The sequence below is a fragment of the Balaenoptera acutorostrata genome, chromosome 2, assembly GCF_949987535.1.
Source record: "Balaenoptera acutorostrata chromosome 2, mBalAcu1.1, whole genome shotgun sequence".
Classification (NCBI taxonomy): domain Eukaryota; kingdom Metazoa; phylum Chordata; class Mammalia; order Artiodactyla; family Balaenopteridae; genus Balaenoptera; species Balaenoptera acutorostrata.
Genome location: NC_080065.1, coordinates 184,713,112 through 184,734,725, shown reverse-complemented (window position 1 = coordinate 184,734,725; position 21,614 = coordinate 184,713,112). Strand labels below are relative to the sequence as shown.

Sequence of the window (21,614 nt, the reverse complement as noted above, 5' to 3'; positions counted from 1 at the left end):
GGCCAACCGACGGCGCCTCCCGCGCCACGCCCCTCCACCGCGCACCAACCAACGGTATCTCCTGCCACACCCCCAGCCGGGCACCAACCAACGACGCCCTCTCGGGCCCGGGCCGCGCCCCACACCCACACCCCGCCCCCGGCGTAGGCCCCGCCCCCGCAACGGACAACTGAGGGAGCCGGTTCCTTTTTCAGGCCCCGCCCACGAGCCGCCACTCCCGGGGAGGCTCCACCTCTCTGTTGGCCCCGCCCGCGACCTCGCTCCACGCATGCGCCATCGGCCGGCGCAAGCTCCTCCTCCCAGGCTGGCCTCTGTTCGAGTCCCCGCCCCGCGCTTCGCGCAAGCTCCGCCCGCAGGTCTCCCCGGAAGCCGGGGAGGCCTCAGCCCGGAGCGGAAGTATATCCGGCCGGGGGGCGGCGTGGTCGTGCGCGGAGTTTCTCCGGCCTGGCGGCGAGGCTACGCTGGCCAGCGGCCCGGGGACGCGGTTCAGCGGCGAGCTTGGCCCGACTCTTCTGGCGGCAGGCGGCAGGTGAGTACTCAGAGAGGCGACCGCGGGCGTTGGGGAGACCGAGCCCCCCAGGAGAGGAGACCGCGGGCGGCGGGGAGACCGGGCCCCTCAGAGGGGGTGAACGGTAGTGGAGGGGAGGGGAGCCGGTGGCGGCCCTTGGTGGAATTAGGGGTTACATGTGTCACTTTGGGGTCACCCCCTGGCCGTGTCAGTAACCAGGACCCCACCTCCTGGTGTGGATGGAAAGTCCACAGGATTTTACGGCTCCCAGCACACCGGGACCCCGCCCTCTGAAAGCAGGCTTCTTGGTCCCCAGAACCCGTGAGCAGTGGGAGGTGTTTGCGTGTCAGCACTGCCCACTGGCCGACTCCACCGCTACGTCTGTGCACTGGCTGTAGGGCTTGCGTTTGCTTTAAAGGCCCATGTATTTTACAAAATGTCACTGAGGAGGGAAGGGGGTGTGTGATCGGGGTGATTCTCTTTGTGACGGAGAGTCACAAAGCAGAAAATAAATTGCCAGTGATGCTTCCACCCAGAGAGCCACTCACTGCTCATTTTGGGGTAAGAGTCTTCCAGTCTTTACTCATATGTGCTTTCTGCTCCTTGCATCTTTTTTTTTTTTTTTTTTTTTTAACCTTTTATAGAGGCTCAACTGACATGCAATGAACTGCACACATTCACAGCATACACTTGGATAAATTTTGGTATGTGATGCGCGAGCACTTTGCATATTTCACCCCCACTGCCTGTCGGCACTTTCGTGATTTTGGACTTGCTTCTGTTACAAGTGGCCCCCGCCGGCGGCTTCTTTGTTCTTCCTTCCCCGCAACATAAAGTTCAGGGGCTTTTATCAGCCCATTTTACAGACTCAGCGCGGAGTGATGCCAAGAATCCTGGCCCTGGCCAGTGTCAGGACAGGGCGCTGCAGCCTCCCAAAGCCCTGAGCACCCGTCCACCCACCTCCCCCCACCCCAAGTTCATGGTAGCCTGTCAGTGTCTGTTGTACTGATTATGGAGTGGAGCAAGTGGAAGTCCTGGCTGCCCCGCCCCTGCCTGCACCCTGGGGCGCCCTGTTTCTCCCCTCCCTTCCGGAGGCGCCCTTTGTTTGTTCACCTCAAACCTCAACCTTCTCTGATCCGGAGCCTCTCCCCTCCCCGGGGTCCGAATCCAGCGCCCACCTCAGACAGCACCCATCCCATTGCTCCTGTCCTCTGACAGGTGGGTTTTCCCCTTTTAAACCACCCCGGAGCCGGGCTGTCCAGTGCAGCAGCCACTGGCCCCGCATGGCTAATGAGCACCTGAAACGTGGCTGGTCCCAAATGGGATGCACCATTCGTGTAAGATATGCACCGGTTTCCGGAGACTCTGTGTGTTAAGGTGGGGGTGGGGCGGGGAGTGTGTGCAAATTATTTCCTTAATATTTTCTATGTTTGTTAGATGTTGAAGTGATGTTTTGGTGCTCTTGGGTTAAATTGTATATATTATCAATGTTTAAGTCACTTTTTTCATTTTTTACTTTTCAGTGTGGCTACCAAAAGGTTAAAAATTACATACGTGGTGTACATTATATTTCAATGTGTTCCATGGCATTCTTTTTTTTTTTTTAATTTTTGGCTGCGTTGGGTCTTCGTTGCTGCGCGCGGGCTTTCTCTAGTTGCGGCGAGCGGGGGCTACTCTTTGTTGCGGTGCGCGGGCTTCTCATTGCGGTGGCTTCTCTTGTTGTGGAGCACGGGCTCTAGGCGTGCAGGCTTCGATAGTTGTGGCACGCAGGCTTCCGTAGTTGTGGCTCGCGGGCTCTAGAGCGCAGGCTCAGTAGTTGTGGCTCACAGGCTTAGTTGCTTCGCGGCATGTGGGATCTTCCCAGACCAGGGCCCGAACCCGTATGCCCCGCATTGGCAGGCGGATTCTTAACCACTGTGCCACCAGGGAAGGCCCCTGGGTTCACTCTTGGTGTTGTATGCTCTCTGGTTTGGACAATGTGTCCTGACACGTACCCATCATTTATCACACGGAGTAGTTTCACTTCCCTAAAAACCCCCTGTGCCCCCCCGTTCATGTGTCCCTTAGCCCCCACCCCCACTGCCTTCCACAACCACTGGTCCTTTTCTGCTCTGCCCTTTCCACAGCGTCACAGAGTTGGAATCACAGTGTCGCCTTGTCAGACGGGCTTCGTTCACTTGGTGGTGGGTGTTTACGGTTCCTCGTGTCTCTTCGTGGCTTGATAGTTTGCTTTTTATTTGGACCTCCCTAAAGGAGAAGAGTAACTCTATCATCTTGAAAATCTGGACCGTGGCGTTCGCACACCAGGTGCCCCAAATAGCTGTGACAGGCTGAGTTCTAAGATCACCTCTGTCTCTCAGCAAAAGCATAAGTGGTTATTTTTGTCCCTGAGGGGGTTCTTGGAAGTGCTGTTTCAGTTCCAGGACTCTAAATGATTTGTATTCCTAAGAAGGTTAAGCTAGTCTGTTTCACGTGTGACGACACTCCCAAGCCAGCCGGAGTTCATGGAAAAGTCAGCCATTAACCATCATTCCGGGAGCTGCTCTCTCATCTCCAGGGCTTCTCGAAATGGAGGTTGAACAAAAATTCCCCAGGCAGCCGGCTTGGAACTTGGGTTTTTACTCTGGGAACTTTTGGACATGCCCCAGCTGGTGAGCTCTGCTCTTGACTTCCTGGAATTGCGAGGTTCAGATTGCTGCAGCAAAAGAGGCGAATCCGACTTCAGAAACCGAGTTCTGGGAAGGAGATGGTCATTCCTGCGGCTCCTGAGTCCCAAATAAGACATCCGGGGCCGGGTCACTCTCTGGGGGGGCCGTGCCGGGCGCCGTGGGGTGTGGAGCAGCCTCCCTGATCTCCACCCACTCGGTGCCTGGAGCATCCCCAGTCGTGACAACCACAGACGTCCCCCGAGGCCCCTGGGGGCAGGGTCGCCTCATTCGAGACCCACGGCTGCGGCTGAGCGTGGCAGGAGCTCTTGCCGGCGCCTGGAGAGAGTGCGGTCCTTGGTGGACGCCCTCCCCACAGACTGGGTCAGCGCACAGGCCAGTCCAGATCCCGAGGACCCTGATGTTGAGAGGAAGTTTGGGCAGCCAGCGAAGGGGAGCTCGCGGTGGACGGGAGATCGGGCCACGGTTTCTTGTCCGTTACCCTTTCTGACACGCAGGACTCGGGTCAGTTAAACACGTGGTGACGGCTCTTGCAGCCTCGGACCGGGTCCTCAGAAGGAAGAGGTGTGGCTCCTACACAGACACACCGCCCACGACCTCCCCCCGCGTTTCTCTCCTTTCTGTCCCCCCCCCCGCCCCGCCCCGTGACACCATTCTGTTGAACAGAAAATCGCGTTTGCCCCCATGGGGAACTGAGACTGAGGAAGGAGGTTCGGAGGAGAATCGTGGCGCTGGGCTGTGTGCACCCGGCAGCCCCTCTCCGTCTGGGTGGAGTGAAGGCCGTGGACGTGGGGACAGCCGGGTTTAGATCCCAGGCCAGCTCTCATCTGCTGTGGGCTCAGGGCTCTCAGAGGCCCCAGGGAGGGTCCTTCCTGCCTCTCTCCCGGCTTCTGGTGCGGCCGGCCATCCTGGTCATTCCTTGGCTTGTAGGGCTTGTAGATGCATCACCCGATCTCTGCTTCCATCACGTGGCTGTTTCCCGGTGTCTGTGTCCAGATCTCCCTGTTTTTATAAGGACAGCAGTCACTGGCCTAGGGCCCACCGTCCTCCAGTGCGACCTCATCTTAACTTAACTGCATATGCAACGACCCCACTTCCAAACAGGGTCCCTTCACAGGTTTGGGGGGTTAAGACTTCAACATGTCTTTTGGGGCGGGGGAATGTGATTTAGCCCATAAAGGGGGATAGGAAGTGACTGCTTATGGGCACGGGGTTTCTTTGTGGGGTGATGAGAATGTTCTGGAATTAGATAGTGGTGATGGTTGCATACTCCATGATTTTTCTAAAAGCCATTGAATTGTATGCTTTTAAAGGGTGGAGTTTATAGCTGTGTGAATTATATCTCAATTGGCTTTTGTAAAAAAAAAAAAAAAAAAAAAAAGGATTATCAGGAGGGCTGGAATATACAGAACCCACTAAAGCACCTGGCTTTCGTGTGTGTCCCGCAGGATGGCGGGCAGCCTCCCCACCCAGGCTGCAGTCGTAGTATTTAAATATAAATATTTAGTTGATGGAAGACAGCTCTGGAGCACAGCCATCTTTAACAGGACAGATCCTGGGCCGTGAGCATCTTCCAGCCAGACACTCAGCCTTCCAGGCCAGGGACCAGGGCTTACACACCAACCGAAAATGTGCGGGACCTCCGAGCTTGGGGCCTGTCCCCATGGCGGCGGTGGCCGGGCAGGATGTGGAAGCACCGGAAGGAAGCGGCCGCCGGGCCAAGGTGCGGCAGTTGCTTACAGGAACTGTTTCATTTTGTTCTTAGAAGAAAACGGGGGTGCGTGTGTGCTGGGGAGGCGAGCTTTGTCATCTTAACTTCTGTCACTCTCAGAGTTTGAGTGCCACACGCATCTCGTCTGCAGGAAGAACCAGGGGAGCCCTTGGCGCTGAATTCCGAGAAGCCTGTCCTGCCTACCCCCCGGCCCCGCCGTCCTTGGAGGTGTTCTGAGAAGGACCAAGACAAAACAGCCCCAGAGACGGTACCCGGGACGGCGGGGTGGTGGTGGGCAGCAACTCCCGGGCGCCCTGGCCTGCGGCAACGCTTCTCGAGGAAAAGGCATTTCCCGTGGCCGGCCACCCCGCGGCCGCGGGAGCATGTGTTTCTGATAGAAAGCTCTTTGCTCTTGATGGGACCTTTGCCCATCCAGGAAGTTTTTCAGAAAATCATTGCTTCCACTTAGAAAAAAACCCTCCCACTTTCTGAGGAGACAGAAGGGCAGGCAGGAACCTTCCAAGCCCCTTCCACTGCCCCGCCCTGTCTTCCAGAACTGTCCTGGCATGGGTCAGCCCACGGCATGACGGGCTGTGGATAGAGCCACGGGGTCACCCCCGCCCCCTCCCCGAGGCCCTCCTCTCCACCCCGCAGATGCACCTGTCTGACAGGTCACGCATCCCGAGGTGACATCGTGGGGAGTTAGACTCCCAAACCCGTCCACAGAGAGGCCCCAGAATCAATAGAAGGCAACAGTGGGACACTAGCGGGCTGTGTTTTTCTTGACACTGTGGTTTCTGTGAGGGTTAGAAGGCCGGCTGCAGGGTGGATAAGGAACCTGGGTGAGTGGGTGCACAGAAGCAGCTGCCAGGGCTCAGCGGCCGGTCTGGCCCAGCTCTCCCCCCCGCCCCGCCGCCCCACCCTGGCTGGACGACACGGAGCACCCTGCTCCGTCTTCTCGTGACCAAAGTGGGGCTGCGCTCAGCCCGGGCCGAAGGGTGTTTGGAGGCTGAAATCGGTCCGTGCCGCTGGCAGGTGGTGGGCACGGGGCAGGATGGCTTGAGTCGCTAGTGGGTCCGCACAGGGTCACTGTCCCTTGACCTGCAGCCAAGTGGCCTGAGAGTGGCTGGTTTGCAGATGAATCACCTGGGCAGGTTCACGGCCCCCTGGGAAGTTTGCAGTCACAGGTGGGGCCGCAGGGCCCCCACGCGACGCGTCCAGCGCCCATGCCCTCGCGTAGAGGGGTCCCGGCTGCCCGGCGCAGGGGACACGGTCAGTCTCTGCAACAGAGGGTCGGGGCAGGTGGCCTCTTTTAATCAGTGCCTCCTGGGGGGTCTGAGGTCCTCCACGTCGGGAGAGAAGCGGGCAGGTGGGGCGTTTGTGGCTGCACCCTGTACTCAAATGCATTCCCTTCTCGGAGGCACCACCTTCCTGCCCTCCAGGCCCTGGGCACCTGGGGCTGTGCCTGCACCCCCAAAACCAGGGAGAGTCGGAGCCGGAAGCACCCAGCCGGCCTGCAGGCATTGCAGTGGCGCCTGGTGCGGGAGCAGCCCCGGCCCAGAGGGCACTTGGCCCTGGGTTTGGGATGAGACGGGCAGAAGCTCGAATAGCGGAGGGGTGGGGCTGTGGAGGCGGGTGGCCGGGCAGAAGGAGCCACGGCTTCACCCCCGCGGTCCAGGGTGCGGAGTCGACTCCCCCCCGCTGCCAGCTGCGTGGCTTAGCACTGATTTACTAATCATTAACTAGTGGGGCTGAGTCACCATCTTCTAACCCAGTGGTTCTCACCTAGGGTGGTCCTGCCCCCAGGGGACACTGGGCCATGTCTGGGGACATCTGTGGTCTTCAGGACTGGGCGGAGCTCCTGGCATCGAGGGGGTGGGGGCAGGGATGCTGCCCGGGCCGGCCCTGATAGCAGCAGTGCTAGGTCTGGGCCTCAGTCTCTAAAGTGGGGGTTCTCTCTTGTTCTGAGGGTTACTGTGAATGCCTCGCTGGGTGTTAACCAAGGTGGCAGGAAGTGATGATGGCTTTGGGGAAGGAAGTGAAGGCACTTCTGGTCTGTGGACGAGGCACGGGGCCTCCTTGCTCCAGAGCACAGGTGGCCTCTAGCTGCGTCGCCAGGGGGCTCCTTACGCAGCGAAGTGTTCACTCTGTGACACATCAGTGACTGCACCTTTTACCCCATGTAGTTTTCCGTGCTTGTGTTGTTACTTTTCACGGTAAACAGATTTTACAGGTAGTGCTGACCTCAGTTTGAGCTGAGAGGGAAACTGCTTTAGTTCTTTATGGTGCCCGGGGTAGCGGTGCCCGGGGTAGCAGCTCAGCCCGCACTTGCTCGGCTTGTCCCCCGCACCCTGCTTTAAAAATGGCAACTTTACAAAAAAAGAAAAAACAAAAAAAAAAACAAAAAAAAAACAACAACAACAAAAAAAAATGGCAACTTTACTGACTGTCACTCACATACCGGACTTTCCGCCTGTCTCCCGTGTGCATTCCAGCGTGTTCAGTACATTCACAACGTTTGCAGCCACCGTCTGTGTCTAGTTCCAGAACATTCCATCACCTCAGAAGAAGCCCCATCGTCAACAGCAGTCACTCCCCATCCCCTCCCCCAGCCCCTGACAACCAGGAACCCACTCTCTGTGTCTGTGCATCTGCCTGTTCTGGACGTTTCCCATCAATGGAATCACACCCTGTGTGTCCTTCTGTGTCTGGCTTCTCTCACTGAGCATCGTGTCCTCAGGGTCCATGCACGTGGTGGCGAGTGTCAGGGATTCACCCCTTTTCACGACTGAGTGATGTTCCCGTGTGTGGATCAGTGCACCCGTTGCTGGGCATTTGGGCGTCTCTACCTTTTGGCTGTTGTGAACCATGCTGCTCGGCACATGCACAGGTTTTTGTGTGGACATGTGTTGTCACTTCTCTTGGGTGGGCACCCAGGAGAGAATCGCTGGGTGAGATTTAACTGTGTTTTGGTAACTGCCAGGCTGTTTTCAACAGCGGTGGCCCCACTTTACGTTCCCACCAGCAGTGCAGGAGGGTTCCGACTGCTCCACGTCCTCACCAGCCCTGTTGATTGTCCTTTTGCTTACGGCCGTCCTCGTGGGGGGAGGTGGGTCCCTCCGCTCTTCACTGGAGCTCCTCCCGTCCATCTGGCTCCATCCCCGGATGCTCAGCTCCTGTGTTTTGCACAGTTCATGCTGCCTTGAGTTGACCTTCCCACACCCGTAGTGTCCAGCGGGGCCCAGAAGTATGAGCGGGCTTCGCCTGCCAGCGGGGAGAACAGAAGATCCCAGGCCCACATGTTACCAGGGCCTGAGTGACCCAGTTACATCAACTGCAAGTTATTTTGCCCAGCGCTCGTTAGGATTATCTGCGTAGCCTCTGTCTGAGTTTCCTAAGACTGCTGTAATAAGTCACCACAGACTTTGTAGCCCAAAACCACACAGATTTATTATCTCACGGTTCTGGAGGTCAGGAGTCTGACTCGGGTCTCACGGGGCTAAAATCCAGGTGTGGGCAGGGCTGGTCCTTCCAGAGGCTCCAGGGGAGCAGCGGTTCCCACCTTTTCCAGCTTCTAGAGGCGCCGCATCCCTGGCTCGCGGCCCCTCCTGCATCCTCACAGCCAGCAGCGCAGCATCTCCCGTCTCTCTCTGCCTCTGACCCTCCCGCCTCCCTCTTATAAGGACCCTGGGATGACGCTGGGCCCCCCGGGGAATCCAGGGTCATCCCCGTCTCAGGGGCCTCAACTTAATTCTGTCTGCAAAGTCCTCTCTGCCATTTGAGGTGACACGTCCTCGGGGCCCAGGACCAGGACGGGGGTGTCCCTGGGGCCCTTATCCTGCTGACCACGCCCTCTCCCCTAACCAGGGCAGGGAGGCCTCCTCCATGCTTTCACATTGGATACTTTTTGAGCCCTCTGTGAGCAGGCCCTGTGGACACGCTGAGGGCACAGGAGGAGGTAGGGTCAGGGTCACTCCCGCCCTAAGGGGGGAGACGCTGGGGTCTCCTCTGCCCCCCTTCCATCAGGCCCCACCCTCCCCACCCCTGGGCTCCAGAAGGATCTGCTCTCAAGGCTCAGCTTGAGCGCCATCTCCCTTTAGGCCAGAGCAACGTCTTGCTTTGTAAATTCTCATAACTTAGAGTCTGCATCGCTCCTGGCTCTGCTGCCCTGGGGGCAGGACCGCCCTGGCTAGAACGCTGCTTTGAGCCCTAGACATCATCTATCCAGCCTCCGGAATTAACCCAGAGGCTCACATTCTAGAGGCAGCTGCTGAAGGCCAGGCCAGGAGCCCTAGGCCTGCGGGGGTTTCCAGACCTCCGAGCTGTGGAAGGGCTGAGCCTGCAGGAGACGCTGGCCTACAGGACGTGGTGGGTCGTGCCTCAGCTCTTACTAACCGTCTGCTGAGGTCCTACCTCTCCCGGTCGCTCCGCCTGGACCCTCGGACACGGGTCCTCCAAGGCCGGGGTGACCAGACCTGCCGGCCTCGGGCCTGCCCACCTGGAACGGCTTCTCTGTCACTGAGGCCATCCTGGTGACGTTGACGTCCTCTCTGCAGGGCCGCCCTGGGCCTGGGGGGTGACAGGGTCCCTGCTCAAAGACACATCAGGCCCGGCTCAGATGTGGGACATCCAGAACTTTCTGATAATGAAGGAGGGCTGTTCGAAGCCCCTCAGTTTGTGGCAGTTTGCCACACAGTGTGCTAGTCTGGAGGGCGGGCCACCGGACAAGGCTGATGGTCCCAGGGCCCAGAAACCAACTCCTGAGGGATTTACTAAAACGTTACAGATAAGTGGGGTGTGCATCATATGGGGGTGCACGGGTGCGTGCGGTGGAGCCCAGCCTGGGCAGTGCGGAGGCTCTGCTTCCGCTTTCCCTCTAGGCCGACTTCCCCTTCTGCGGCTGCTCCTGGGTGAGCGCCCGAGACACCCCCGTGCCGGCCACGTCCGCACTCCTGGGAAAGCGCATCCCCGGGCCGGAGATGGAGAGCCAGGGGCGGCGGGCCAGCGCTGTCATCATAGCAGCAGTGGGGGCGGGGACGGTGCGTGACCAGTCCCGAGCGTGAGCCCGACCTGGGCTCCTTGTGCTCGATTTCATCCTTTCGTGCCCTCGGAGGTGGGGTTTGTAACAGAGGAGACGGCGCAGAGCAAAGGCTCGGGAGGAGCCGGAGGGGGACCGGGCATCACGGCAGGGCCATGGCAGCTGCAGCCCCTGTATCGGGGCCTCGTGCCCCAAAACGGGCGGCGTCAGTCACGAGACCAGACGACTCGTAGAGGCATCTTTACTTAGTGCACTGGGGTGGATAGTGTCCCCCCAAATTCATATCCACCCCTTGGAAATGGAGTCTGTGCAGATGTCACAGTGGAGAGATGAGGTCGTGATGGGTCACGGCGGCCCCCAATCCAGTGACGAGATTGGGACACAAGACACAGGGAAGATCAGAGAGGCAGCAGCAATGTACCCCCTCCCAGTCCCAGAGGCCAGAAGCCCCAGATGGGTGTGGGCAGGGCCGGTTCGGCCTGGGGCTCTGAGGGGGCATCTGTCCCAGGCCTCTCTCCCAACTCTAATGGTGCTGGCAGTCCTTGGTGTCCCCTGGCCTGTAGATGCATCACCCCGTCTCTGCGTCCATTATCACATGGCCTTTCCCTGGGTGTCTGTCTTCTCTTATAGGGACACTCATCATTGGATTTAGGGCCCACGGGGATAATCCGGGAAGAGGGCATCCCAAGATCCTTAACCCAATCACATCTGCAAAGACTGCAAAGTGTCTTCTTCCAAATAAGGTCCATTCGCAAGTCCCAGGGCTGTGGACGTCTCTTCGTGGAGACGAAGAGACCACCTCACCTGCGGGGGCCGCCCTCAGCCAGCGTGTGGGAGCTAGCGGCTCTCTCCGCTTTACCGAAAGCCTCTGGGCGCAGAGAGGATGCTGCAGGGCCCGGCTCAGTGTCTTCTGCTCTGAGGCAGGGGGATGTACCTGGGGCAGTGCTGTGCGCCCTTTTGGTGAAACTCAAAACCACAAGTCCCGGGAGTGTCCCCAGTCTGCCCGCCGGTGCTTCCAGAACAGGGTTCTGAGAAGGGTGACAGTGCTTCCTCTTTGTGTGTTCCAGGTCTGGGGGAGACCCAGGGGCCCGGTGACCTTCCCATCGTGAGCGTCCCGCCCGGCCCTCCCCGTGGAGGCCTCGCAGGGGGTGTCCTGAGTGCGCGGCGGAGATGTCCAACCCCTTCCTGAAGCAGGTCTTCAACAAGGACAAGACCTTCCGGCCCAAGCGCAAGTTCGAGCCGGGCACCCAGCGCTTCGAGCTGCACAAGAAGGCGCAGGCGTCGCTGAATGCGGGGCTAGACCTGAAGCTGGCCGTGCAGCTGCCCGCCGGCGAGGAGCTCAACGACTGGGTGGCCGTGCACGTGGTGGACTTCTTCAACCGCGTCAACCTCATCTACGGCACCATCAGCGACGGCTGCACCGAGCGCTCCTGCCCCGTCATGTCAGGCGGCCCCAAGTACGAGTACCGCTGGCAGGACGAGCACAGGTTCCGGCGGCCCACGGCGCTGTCGGCCCCCCGGTACATGGACCTGCTCATGGACTGGATCGAGGTGCAGATCAACAACGAGGACGTCTTCCCCACCAACGTCGGTGAGTCTCTGCGCTTTCATGTTATTTTCATAACAGCTTTATCAGGATGGAATCCACACACCGTAAAACCCACCCACTTAAAGTGCACCGTTTGATGTCATTTTAGGACAGTTACAGCGTCGTGCAGCTATCAGTTCTATCTAAACCCATCGCCCTGGAACTCCCCTGGTGGTCCAGCGGTTAAGACTCCGCCTTGCAATGCAGGGTGTGCGGGTTCGATCCCTGGTCGGGGAACTAAGCTCCCACATGCTGCATAGTGTGGCCAAAAATTTAAAAAATAATAATAAAAATAAATAAACCCATCACCCTAAAAGAACCCCGTCCCCGTCAGCAGTCACTCCCCACCCCCTCCCCAGCCCCTGACAACCAGGAACCCACTCTGTCTCTAGATTTGCCTGTTTTGGATGTTTCCCATCAGTGGAATCACCCCTGTGTGTCCTTCTGTGTCTGGCTTCTCTCACTGAGCATCGTGTTCTCAGGGTCCATCCACATGGTAGCGAGTGTCAGGGCTTTCCTCCTTTTCATGGCTGAGTGATACTCCCGTGTGTGGAGGGACTACATTTTGCTTCAAGTTAAGGATCTTGAGATGGAGAGATTATTCTGGATTATCTGGGTGAGCCCTAAATGTCATCACAAGGGTCCTAACAAGAGGGAGACGGAGGGAGACTAGACACCCAGGAGAGCAGAAGACAGTGAAGCAACGGGAGGAGGAAGGGATTGTGAGCCCAGAAAAGGCAGTAACAGGTTCTCCCTGGAGCCCCTGGAGGACCCATCCCTGCCCACACCTGCACTTCGGCCCAGGGCGCCATGTGGACTCTGGCCTCAGGAGCTGTGAGAGAACCCGTATGAGTTGTTCTGAGCCACTGAGCAGGTGGTAACTTGTCCTGGCAGCTGCAGGCGATGGTAGATGTCGTTCTCAATGTTCACCCGGGGCGACACGGCTTCCTGGCAAACCGGCCAGTGTGCAGGCCTCGGGCCCAGCTCTTGGCCACTGGCGTGCTCTGTGCCTCGTTAAGTTTCTCGCCCGCCGTTGGTACAGTGAACCAGGCTGACTCTGGCGGGGTTTTCAGGGACTCATCTGGGAAAAGGCCATCCGGGAATCATCACTTTCTCAAAATAGAGATTCCTGGGCAGTCCCCCATCAGGTTGCCGGTCCAGGTCTACACATGCTCCCTGTCATCCTGAGTCCCTGCCTTGCTGGGACCCCCTGAAGCCTCCCCAGCTCCTGAGCGGTCCACATCCTAGAACTCAGACCCTGAGGGCCTCTAGTCAGCGCCTCGCCCACGGAAGCAAGTTCTAGTAATCCTACCAAAGAGGAAAGCACTAGAAGGGCGAGAGAAATGAACTTGGCAGACATCACTCAGCTGCCCAGCAGGGGTCAGAGACCTCTGCCACACGGCCGCAGTGGGTTCTGTGGCTGCTGCCACCTTCCTCGGGCCACCTGGCCCAGGCCACACCTTCCAGCCCTGTCCACGGACCCTGGGGCCAGCTTCACCCCTCGCCTTGGGTCGACCCCACAGCCAGGCACGCAGACTGGAATGCTTCCCTTTGCTCGTCTGTGGTGCTGCTCAGAGCCTGCCGCGCTCCTCAAGGTGAAATTTGTGGCCGGGCAAAGAAAGGGCAGCTCCAAAGTTCATCCTATCTCCCGTGCTGGTTCCACTCACACCTGAGCATCCACTTAGGCCCCAAAGCCACCTGCCCACGCTCTTGAGCTTAGACCCAGGATCTTTCCCATAAAAGAAAAGTTCTTTCACAGACTTTTCCCGTAAAGGGTCAGACAGTAAATCTTTCCGGTTTTTCCCTCGAGATGGTCTGTCTCAGCTACGCGGATCTGCTGTGTAGCCTGAAAGCTGTCATGGACGATATATAAACAGACAAGGGTGCATAAGGAGTGGGCCTGCGTTCCAATAAAACTTTATTTACAGAAGTAGGCGGTGGGCTGGATTTGTGACCCCCGTGTGAGGGCATCATGGCAGGTGTGGGCAATGCAGTCCCAGAATCTTCTGTCTCTAGGCCCTTCTACGGAGCTGCCACTCCCCCTCCACCCAGGATGGCCCAGGTTGGCCTCGGTGACTCCTGGCACCCCTCTCCCAGGAGAGGGGGCAGGGCAGGGCCTTAGCCTCGTTGGGCCCAGGACCCCGTGTGGCTGGTGGCAGCCACACCCTGTGCTCACCTTCCTCTGCTTGCCATGGGCTCTGCACTCCCTCTGACTTCCTGACACTGTTAGGGGACTTCCCTTGTGGGGATCCCCATGCCCGGGAGACCGCTGTCCCACCAAGTGGCTTTCACAGGTCTTCAAGACGGCGTGTGCTCCTGAGATGCCCCGTGAATGTGGTCGTCTCTCGAGGGTGGAGCATTTTTTTTTTAATAAATTTATTTATTTATTTATTTATTTATTTATTTTTGGCTGTGTTGGGTCTTCGTTTCTGTGCGAGGGCTTTCTCCAGTTGCAGCGAGCGGGCGCCACTCTTCATCGCGGTGCGCGGGCCTCTCACTGTCACGGCCTCTCCTGTTGCGGAGCGCAGGCTCAGTAGTTGTGGCTCACGGGCTTAGTTGCTCCATGGCATGTGGGATCTTCCCAGACCAGGGCTCGAACCCATGTCCCCTGCATTGACAGGCAGATTCTTAACCACTGTGCCACCAGGGAAACCCCGAGCATTACTTTTGTTTAGCCTTTTTTCTCCAGTCGGATGGAGGGAGAGAACCCAAAGGCCTCGTTGATGCTGAACGAACCTTCCGCAGAGGTAGATCCCTGGAGCCGCTGGACCCTGTCCACCTGTAACAGACGTTCACAGGCGCTTCCGGCTGATGGAATACCAGTCCCATCAGCTGTCACACCCACCAGGACACGCAGGAGGGAGCAGGACAGGAGCTGGGAAGGCGCACATTCATGGGAGCGTCTTTCCTGTTTGCCTCGTGCCTCCACAGGCCTGGGACCTTTCCCTGGTGTGAGCCGCCGCGTGGGCTCGTCTTCCACCTCCCACTTGGGCCGGGCTGTTCCCCGTCTCACCGCAGACGCCATCCCGTGACGCCACCCTGCGCACGGATCTCCAGCACTTGCCCGCACGTCTTTGGGGCCTTTGCTCGCTGACCACAGGGCTGTGAAGCACAGCACCGTCCAGCAGCTGACCTCTCCATCTTCCGGAAGCGCGTGTCTGGTGCACCGTGGCTTTCCTTGCGCTTGGTGGCACCTTTGTGCTCCTCCCCCTGGGCTGCCAGCTCGGGAGCCCCTCTCTTGAAGGACTGGGGCCGGTCCACCCTGGTCCTGGGCAGCCCCCTGGTAGTACCGGTTAGGTGGAGCGAATGCGTGGCCTCTGCCCTGTGGGACGAAGAGGACACGAGGTGGGAGCGGGCGAGCACGTGGGGGGCGCAGACTAATGCCGGAGGAGGGCTGGGTCCGCCAGTCCCACAGTACGTGTGTGTCACCGCGATTTAGAAAACAGAGGGGCTTCCTGGTGGCACAGTGGCTGAGACGCCACGCTCCCAGTGCAGGGGGCCCGGGTTCGATCCGTGGTCAGGGAACTAAGATCCCACGTGCCACAGCTAAGCCCACGTGCTGCGACTACTGAGCCCAAGCGCTCTACAGCCAGTGTGCCACAGCAAAGACCCAGCGCGGCCAAAATAAATAAATAATAAATACACTTGAGAAAATAGAAATAAAACGTATTAAATTCAGTAATTGGACAAGAAAGTGCAATATAGTGTATGCATGCAATTAAGTTAGGATATGTACATTCAGATTTAAGTGATGTCATGACACATACGCTGGAGAGAGAGAGAAGTGTATTAAGTGAAAAATGTCAAAGGCCAAAAGATAGGTTTTTATGGGTTCTCCAGTTCTATTACGAAAAATAAACGTAACTGGAGACAGACACACACAGAAGCCTGTGAGCCACCGGAAGCGGGATGGCGTGTCCACAGCTGGCCAGACCGGGGTGGGGCGGGGCGAGGGGTGTGGGACACGTCCAGCGGGCGCTGGGCCGCAAGGGGGCTGCAGTCCTGGCGCTCTATCTGCCGGCGCCCCGCCCCGCCCCGCCCCGCCCCGCCCCGCCCCGCCCCCAGGCACTGTTAGGGAGCCGAGAAGTGGGCTTCCCAGGCCTGGGGTCCTGCAGAGAGGGGTTCGCGCCTGCAGCTGGGGGCGTGTCCTAGCTGAGCTGCCCCTGCCGCCTCTGCAGGCACGCCGTTCCCCAAGAACTTCCTGCAGGTGGTGAAGAAGATCCTGTCGCGGCTCTTCCGCGTGTTCGTGCACGTCTACATCCACCACTTCGACCGCATCGCGCAGCTGGGCTCCGAGGCACACGTCAACACCTGCTATAAGCACTTCTACTACTTCGTCACGGAGTTTGGCCTCATCGACACCAAGGAGCTGGAGCCGCTGGTGAGCGGGTCGGGGCGTCGTGGGGAGGCGAGTGCCCCCTATCCTGGGGCTGCACGCCCATCGGGGCGTGGGCGGGCGGGTCACCCCGTCGCGCAGCCCAGAGGGGCTCCTGCCTGCAGCTGCCCCCGCTTCCCTGTGGGAGAAACAGATGGGCCTCTGGGTGCCTGTCCCCACCTACACCTCCTCCACCCACCCCCGTCCCCTGCCTGCGGAGAACAAGGATTTTTTTCGTTTTAATTGAGGTAAAATTTGCATAACGTAAAATTAGCCATCATTGAAGTCAACGATTCAGTGGTGTTTAGCACATTCACAGGGTTGGGCAACCACCACCTCTATCCAGTTCCAGAACCTTCCTTCCACCACCCCAAAAGAAGCCCCATCCCCATCAGCAGTCACCCCCATCCTCCTCCCCAGCCCCTGCAACCACTAACCCACTTTATTTCTTTTATTTTTTAATTTATTTTATTTATTTATTTATTTTTGGCTGTGTTGGGTCTTCGTTGCTGCGTGAGGGCTTTCTCTAGTTGCAGCGAGCGGGGGCTACTCTTCGTTGCGGTGCACGGGCTTCTCATTGCGGTGGCTTCTCCTGTTGCGGAGCACAGGCTCTAGGCACGCGGGCTTCAGTAGTTACGACATGCGGGCTCAGTAGTTGTGGCGCACGGGCTTAGTTGCTCCGCGGCATGTGGGATCTTCCCGGCCCAGGGCTCGAACTCGTGTCCCCTGCATTGGCAGGTGGGTTCTTAGCCACTGCGCCACCAGGGAAACCCCAGCCCCTATTCTTTTACAACTTTAAAAAATCTCTGAAAACACCTTCACAGAACTTTCTCATTTTTGTATATTCCCTTGCAGGCTCTGCCTATCAGTAAACATTTTTCCAGAGTTAAAGTTACAGTGTGCATGCTTAGTGGGGTTGGGGTTTTCCTCTGGGGTAGTGGAATGTTCTGGAATTAGAAGTGGGGTTGTGCACCCTTGTGGAGGTGAATGCCGCTTTACCACAGTTCCTTTTATGTGAATCTCACCAAATACTAAAAATCATCGTGTGCAGTTTTGTGATCAGCTCACTTTTGTTTAACTCAGTGCCCTAATCGCATGGTCATTTGTCCTGCACTGATGCTTAGAGTTAGCTCTGTCTGGACACAGGGACTGTGGGACCCTTCACAGAAAGAGTCTGCGCCCCAGCCTGAGACGCGCTGCCGTCTGCTCTGTATTTCGTAAGATTCGCTTTAAGTGAGGCCTGAGGGCCCCCATGAGACTGCGTCCCCCGACTTCCTGTGCGATCTCCTGACGTCCTGCTTGTTCTTCACAGAAAGAGATGACCGCACGGGTGTGCCACTGAGAGCCCCTCGGCCCCGTTGGCACCGAGTCCACACCCGGGGGACAGTCCTACTCGAGGGCCGCGTCTCCAGAACAGGGACCGGTGTTTTCTAGCCCAGCAAATTCTGCGCTGTCTGGGCTGCGTCCTCTCTCCGATCCCAAGGTGGCAGCACCCGTGGGTCTGAGCCTCCCTGAGCCCCAGTCTCCTCGGCCAGCACGGGGGAGATAGATAGAACTTGAACTCCGTGATTCCATGTGTTATGAGCAACCGGGAAAACCCACTTCGTTTGCAAACCGCTTGCACCTGCCCGGAGGCTGGCCCCACTCGGGTCCGGCTCTTGCACCAGCCCGCCTGCTCGGCCGTGGGTGGCCAGGCCCCCGTCAGCGAGGCTGAGACCCCGCAGTGCCCCCCACTGCGGCCCAGGCCTGGTTCCGAGTGGTACGAGCGCTCGGCTTCCGTCCTCCCCGCGTCCTTCCCCCCCCCGGGCCACTTCCGTCCCGCGGTTCCTCCGGGACCCTTAGGCTCCTGTGCCGGCTTCCCGAGCCCACACCCACATCCCAGGTGTCCTGGGGCCCCTTCATGTCGCATAAAAGATTGAATTCGTCTAGTTGCATTTACGACCACCATGAGATGTTACCGAAAGAAAAAAGTTTTTTACCTACAAGGAGTGATCCCCCTCCCCTCTAGAAAAATGTCCCCTTTTCGTCGTGAGTAGCAGTACGATTCTGCCAGGGAACGCCTCTACCCCGGTTTGGGACCTTTGAGTTTCGCCGAATGTTTAGCCGGACTTGGCCTTGCTTCACACGCCTGCCAGCTTCCTATCGAAACCCTTTGTCAGCGTGGCCCTCCATGGCTCCGGGACCAAATCCCAGCACTGTCTCCCCGCAGAAGCTTGGGGGCCCCGCCCGCTCGCGCCCCACCCGCGCACAGCATCCTCCGTGGCCTTTCGCCGTGGCGGTCCTGCCCGCCTGGACCACACCAGCTCTGAGTACCTCTGGGTGTCTGGGACGCTCGCGGGGAGACGGGGCCGCCACCCGACACCAACACCCAACAAGTGCAATTAACGCGACCTGGGCCTCGGACCTTCCCGAAGTTGCCGGGATCCCGCTCCCGGAGTCCTGGAAAGACTGCAGGAAACCTCCCGGTCGCGTGTAGCTCCTCTTAAATGCAGAACCACGACCAAACGCCATAACCACTGTGCCACTCAGGTCACCAGCCAGGTTGGAAAGGTGGCGGGGCTGGAGGCGGGGCTCCCCTGCCCACCCTCCCGTGCCCGTGGATGTTCCCACAGGACCATCAGAGTAAATCATGTGTCTCCTTACCTGCACCTGCCGGTTGTCATTTCTATCTTCCTGGTGGGAGGGCCTGGCATTGGGACATGTCCCCAAGTGGCAAAGAAATCTTAGATGTCACAGCAGTTTGTGGCCCCCCAGAGTGTTCCAAGTAGATAAACAGATGCACAGAATATCAGTGGGATTAGAATTTCACGGGGTGCAGGGCGGGGCTGATGAGGGCCACTGTCTGGAAAGCAGGTTGAGAAAGGCGCCCACTCCCTCTCCCGTTTCTGCCTTGTCTCACATTGCTTTTGGCACTCAGCAAACATTTTAACTGTTGCCTCTTTGCTACATAAAGAAGGTTCCAGAAAACTTTGAACCGAGTGGGAACAGACAGAGGGGTGTTTTCTGTCTCAGCCCCGTCCTAACTATCCTGTGACCTTGACACATGAGTTTGCCCCAAAAATCTCTTATACGTGAGGAATGGGAAGGGGTTACTTACTCTCAGGGGTCGTGGGGCTGACAGGATGGTCTTTTGCCAGGCGGGTTGGGGCCTGTGCTCCAGACCTTCCTGCCCCTAGAGGGCGTGCCGTCTCCATCGGATGGACAGAGTGACTTGGGGGGACTCCCCATCACTTGTAAATACCTTCTAAAGAAGCCGCTGTTTCCTTACCCCTTGATTTTGCAAATGCACCACAGAGGTTTCCAGGACCATTTTAAAGTTTGGGGAGCTGTGATTCAGAACAACAGACCCCAAAGCCATCCACATCCCGGTCCCAGGACTTGTGGATGTGTCAGCTCACGGGGCAGAGGGGACTTTGCAGGTGGGATTAAGTTGAGGCCCCTGAGACGGGGATGACCCTGGATTTCCTGGGGGGCCCAGCGTCATCCCAGGGTCCTTATAAGAGGGAGGCGGGAGGGTCAGAGGCAGAGAGAGACGGGAGATGCTGCGCTGCTGGCTGTGAGGATGCAGGAGGGGCCGCGAGCCAGGGATGCGGCGCCTCTAGAAGCTGGAAAAGGCGGGAACCGATGCTCCCCTGGAGCCTCCGGAAGGACCGACCCTGCCCACGCCTGCATTTAGCCCCGTGAGACCCATTTTGGACTTGTGACCTCCAGTACTTTAAGGGAATAAATTTGTATTATTTAAGCCACTGAGTTTGTGGTGACTTGTTAGAGCCGCCATGGGAAACACACACCCTTTAGAAGGAAATATTTCGCACACAGAATGCCTGGGACCCGCTGACTTGGGCTGCCTGGAATGCGAGAATTAGCCAGGCCAGCTTCTGAGCAACTCCTCCCTCCACGGACCTGAGAATCACTCGTCTTAACAGGACAGTTCGCCCCAAAACTTGTCCAACCAGGAGAGGTAGTGGCAGGCAGGAACTGGTGTCTGGAAGTCTGGTCAGCCGGGGCAGTGGTAGAAGAAACCAGCTGTGTTGCTTGTACAAGACCAGCTGGCCCTGTTCCTTCCCGGTCAGCACGGGAGACGCTGCCACTTAGACATTGCTGTGGATTCGTATCATCCCAATGGAGGTGACAAAGAAGGCAACCTCTGGTGTACCCGGAAGGGATGTTCTTCCAGGAAGTGGAGAACTGCTTAGTAGGGACACCTTGGAAAATCAGGAGCCCCGTGCTACTGGAAACTTCCAAACTGGGACAGGCATTGTCCTAGTGTCCCATGCTGTCCAGTATGGCAGCCACTAGCCACAGGTGGCTGTTTCACTTCTAATTCAAGATCAACTAAAAGGAAAATGGGGACTTCCCTGGTGGTCCAGTGGCTAAAACTCCGCACTCCCAATGCAGGGGGCCCGGGTTTGATCCCTGGTCAGGGAACTAGATCCCACATGCCGCAAATAAGATCCAGTGCAGCCAAATAAATAAATAAATATATTTTTTTTAATTAAAATAAAAACTAAAAGGAAAATGTCTCAGCTCCTCCGTCGCACTAAGCCCTTGTCGGTGGTGTCTCCACGGCCGCCCATTTCTGCCACGTCTGTTGGCACTGCTTCTAGAAGCAGTTCCTGAGTCAGAACGAAGGTCAGGTAGAGATGATTTGAATCCTTTCCAGTTCATAAAACTCAATAGTGAAATCTGGAATTTGAGAATTGGTTCTCACCTGGACCACCAAACAGAGAGGCCATGTGGGGTCATGGAGGGGAAGAGTTGGCCCTGGGGACAGATGGAGAATTTGAAAAAGCCCAGATAGACTTGTCCTTCTGTTGAGAACCAAATGAAGCCCCTCTGGGTTGTTGCCATTATTTTATAGCTATGATAAATATTCCTCTAGCTGAATCTTTATAAACATCCTTAATTTTTTTTTAATACATTTATTTATTTACTTATTTATTTTTGGCTGAGTTGGGTCTTCGTTTCTGTGCGAGGGCTTTCTGTAGTTGCAGTGAGCGGGGACCACTCTGCATCGCGGTGCGCGGGCCTCTCACTGTCGCGGCCTCTCTTGTTGCGGAGCACAGGCTCCAGACGCGCAGGCTCAGTAGTTGTGGCTCACGGGCCTAGTTGCTCCGCGGCATGTGGGATCTTCCCAGACCAGGGCTTGAACCCGTGTCCCCTGCATTAGCAGGCAGATTCTCAACCACTGTGCCACCAGGGAAGCCCCTTAATTTTTTTTTCAATTTTTTTTTTTTTTCAATTTTTTTGCCACCCCGAGCAGCATGCGGTATCTTAGTTCCCTGACCAGGGATCGAACCCATGCCCCTTGCAATGGTAGCGCAGAGCCTTAACCCCTGGACCACCAGGGAAGTCCTTAAACATCCTTAACTATTGACATAGCCAATGTTGCTGTTGGTGTCAGAGGGAATTACGTTGTAGGGTATTTTTGTACGTGTTGTGCAGTACCCTGCAGATAGGGGAAACCAATTTACACCCCCATCAAGGTGTCTGGTGGTTCCCATTTCCTGCATCCTCCTCCCAACACTGGGACTTAGGCCTTGAGTCATTTATCGATTCAAGGTGGAATATCCTCGTTGTAGTAATTCTTTATTTTGTTTGTTTTATTTTTTTATTTTATATTGGAGCATGGTTGATTAACAATGTTGTGTTAGTTTCAAGTGTACAGCAAAGTGATTCAGTTATACATATACATGTATCTATTCTTTTTCAAATTCTTTTCCCATTT

The 21,614-nt window shown here is 57.3% G+C and overlaps 1 protein-coding gene across 5 annotated transcripts; it reads left to right on the top strand.

Moving 5' to 3' along the window:
- Nucleotides 1–358: 358 nt before the first annotated feature.
- On the top strand, nucleotides 359–19,628 carry MOB3A (MOB kinase activator 3A). Of its 5 annotated transcripts, XM_007176586.2 has the most exons (6): nucleotides 364–529; nucleotides 1,153–1,212; nucleotides 5,037–5,153; nucleotides 10,991–11,514; nucleotides 15,690–15,892; nucleotides 17,199–19,628. In XM_007176586.2, exons 4-6 carry the CDS (start codon nucleotides 11,094–11,096, stop codon nucleotides 17,226–17,228), a joined length of 654 nt encoding a protein of 217 aa, XP_007176648.1. In that variant the 5' UTR covers nucleotides 364–529; nucleotides 1,153–1,212; nucleotides 5,037–5,153; nucleotides 10,991–11,093; the 3' UTR covers nucleotides 17,229–19,628. The 5 variants fall into 5 exon arrangements, with proteins under 5 accessions (XP_007176654.1, XP_007176648.1, XP_007176647.1 ...); XM_007176585.2 differs by lacking the exon at nucleotides 1,153–1,212; XM_057541071.1 differs by lacking the exon at nucleotides 1,153–1,212 and having other exon boundaries at nucleotides 5,006–5,153.
- Nucleotides 19,629–21,614: the final 1,986 nt, after the last annotated feature.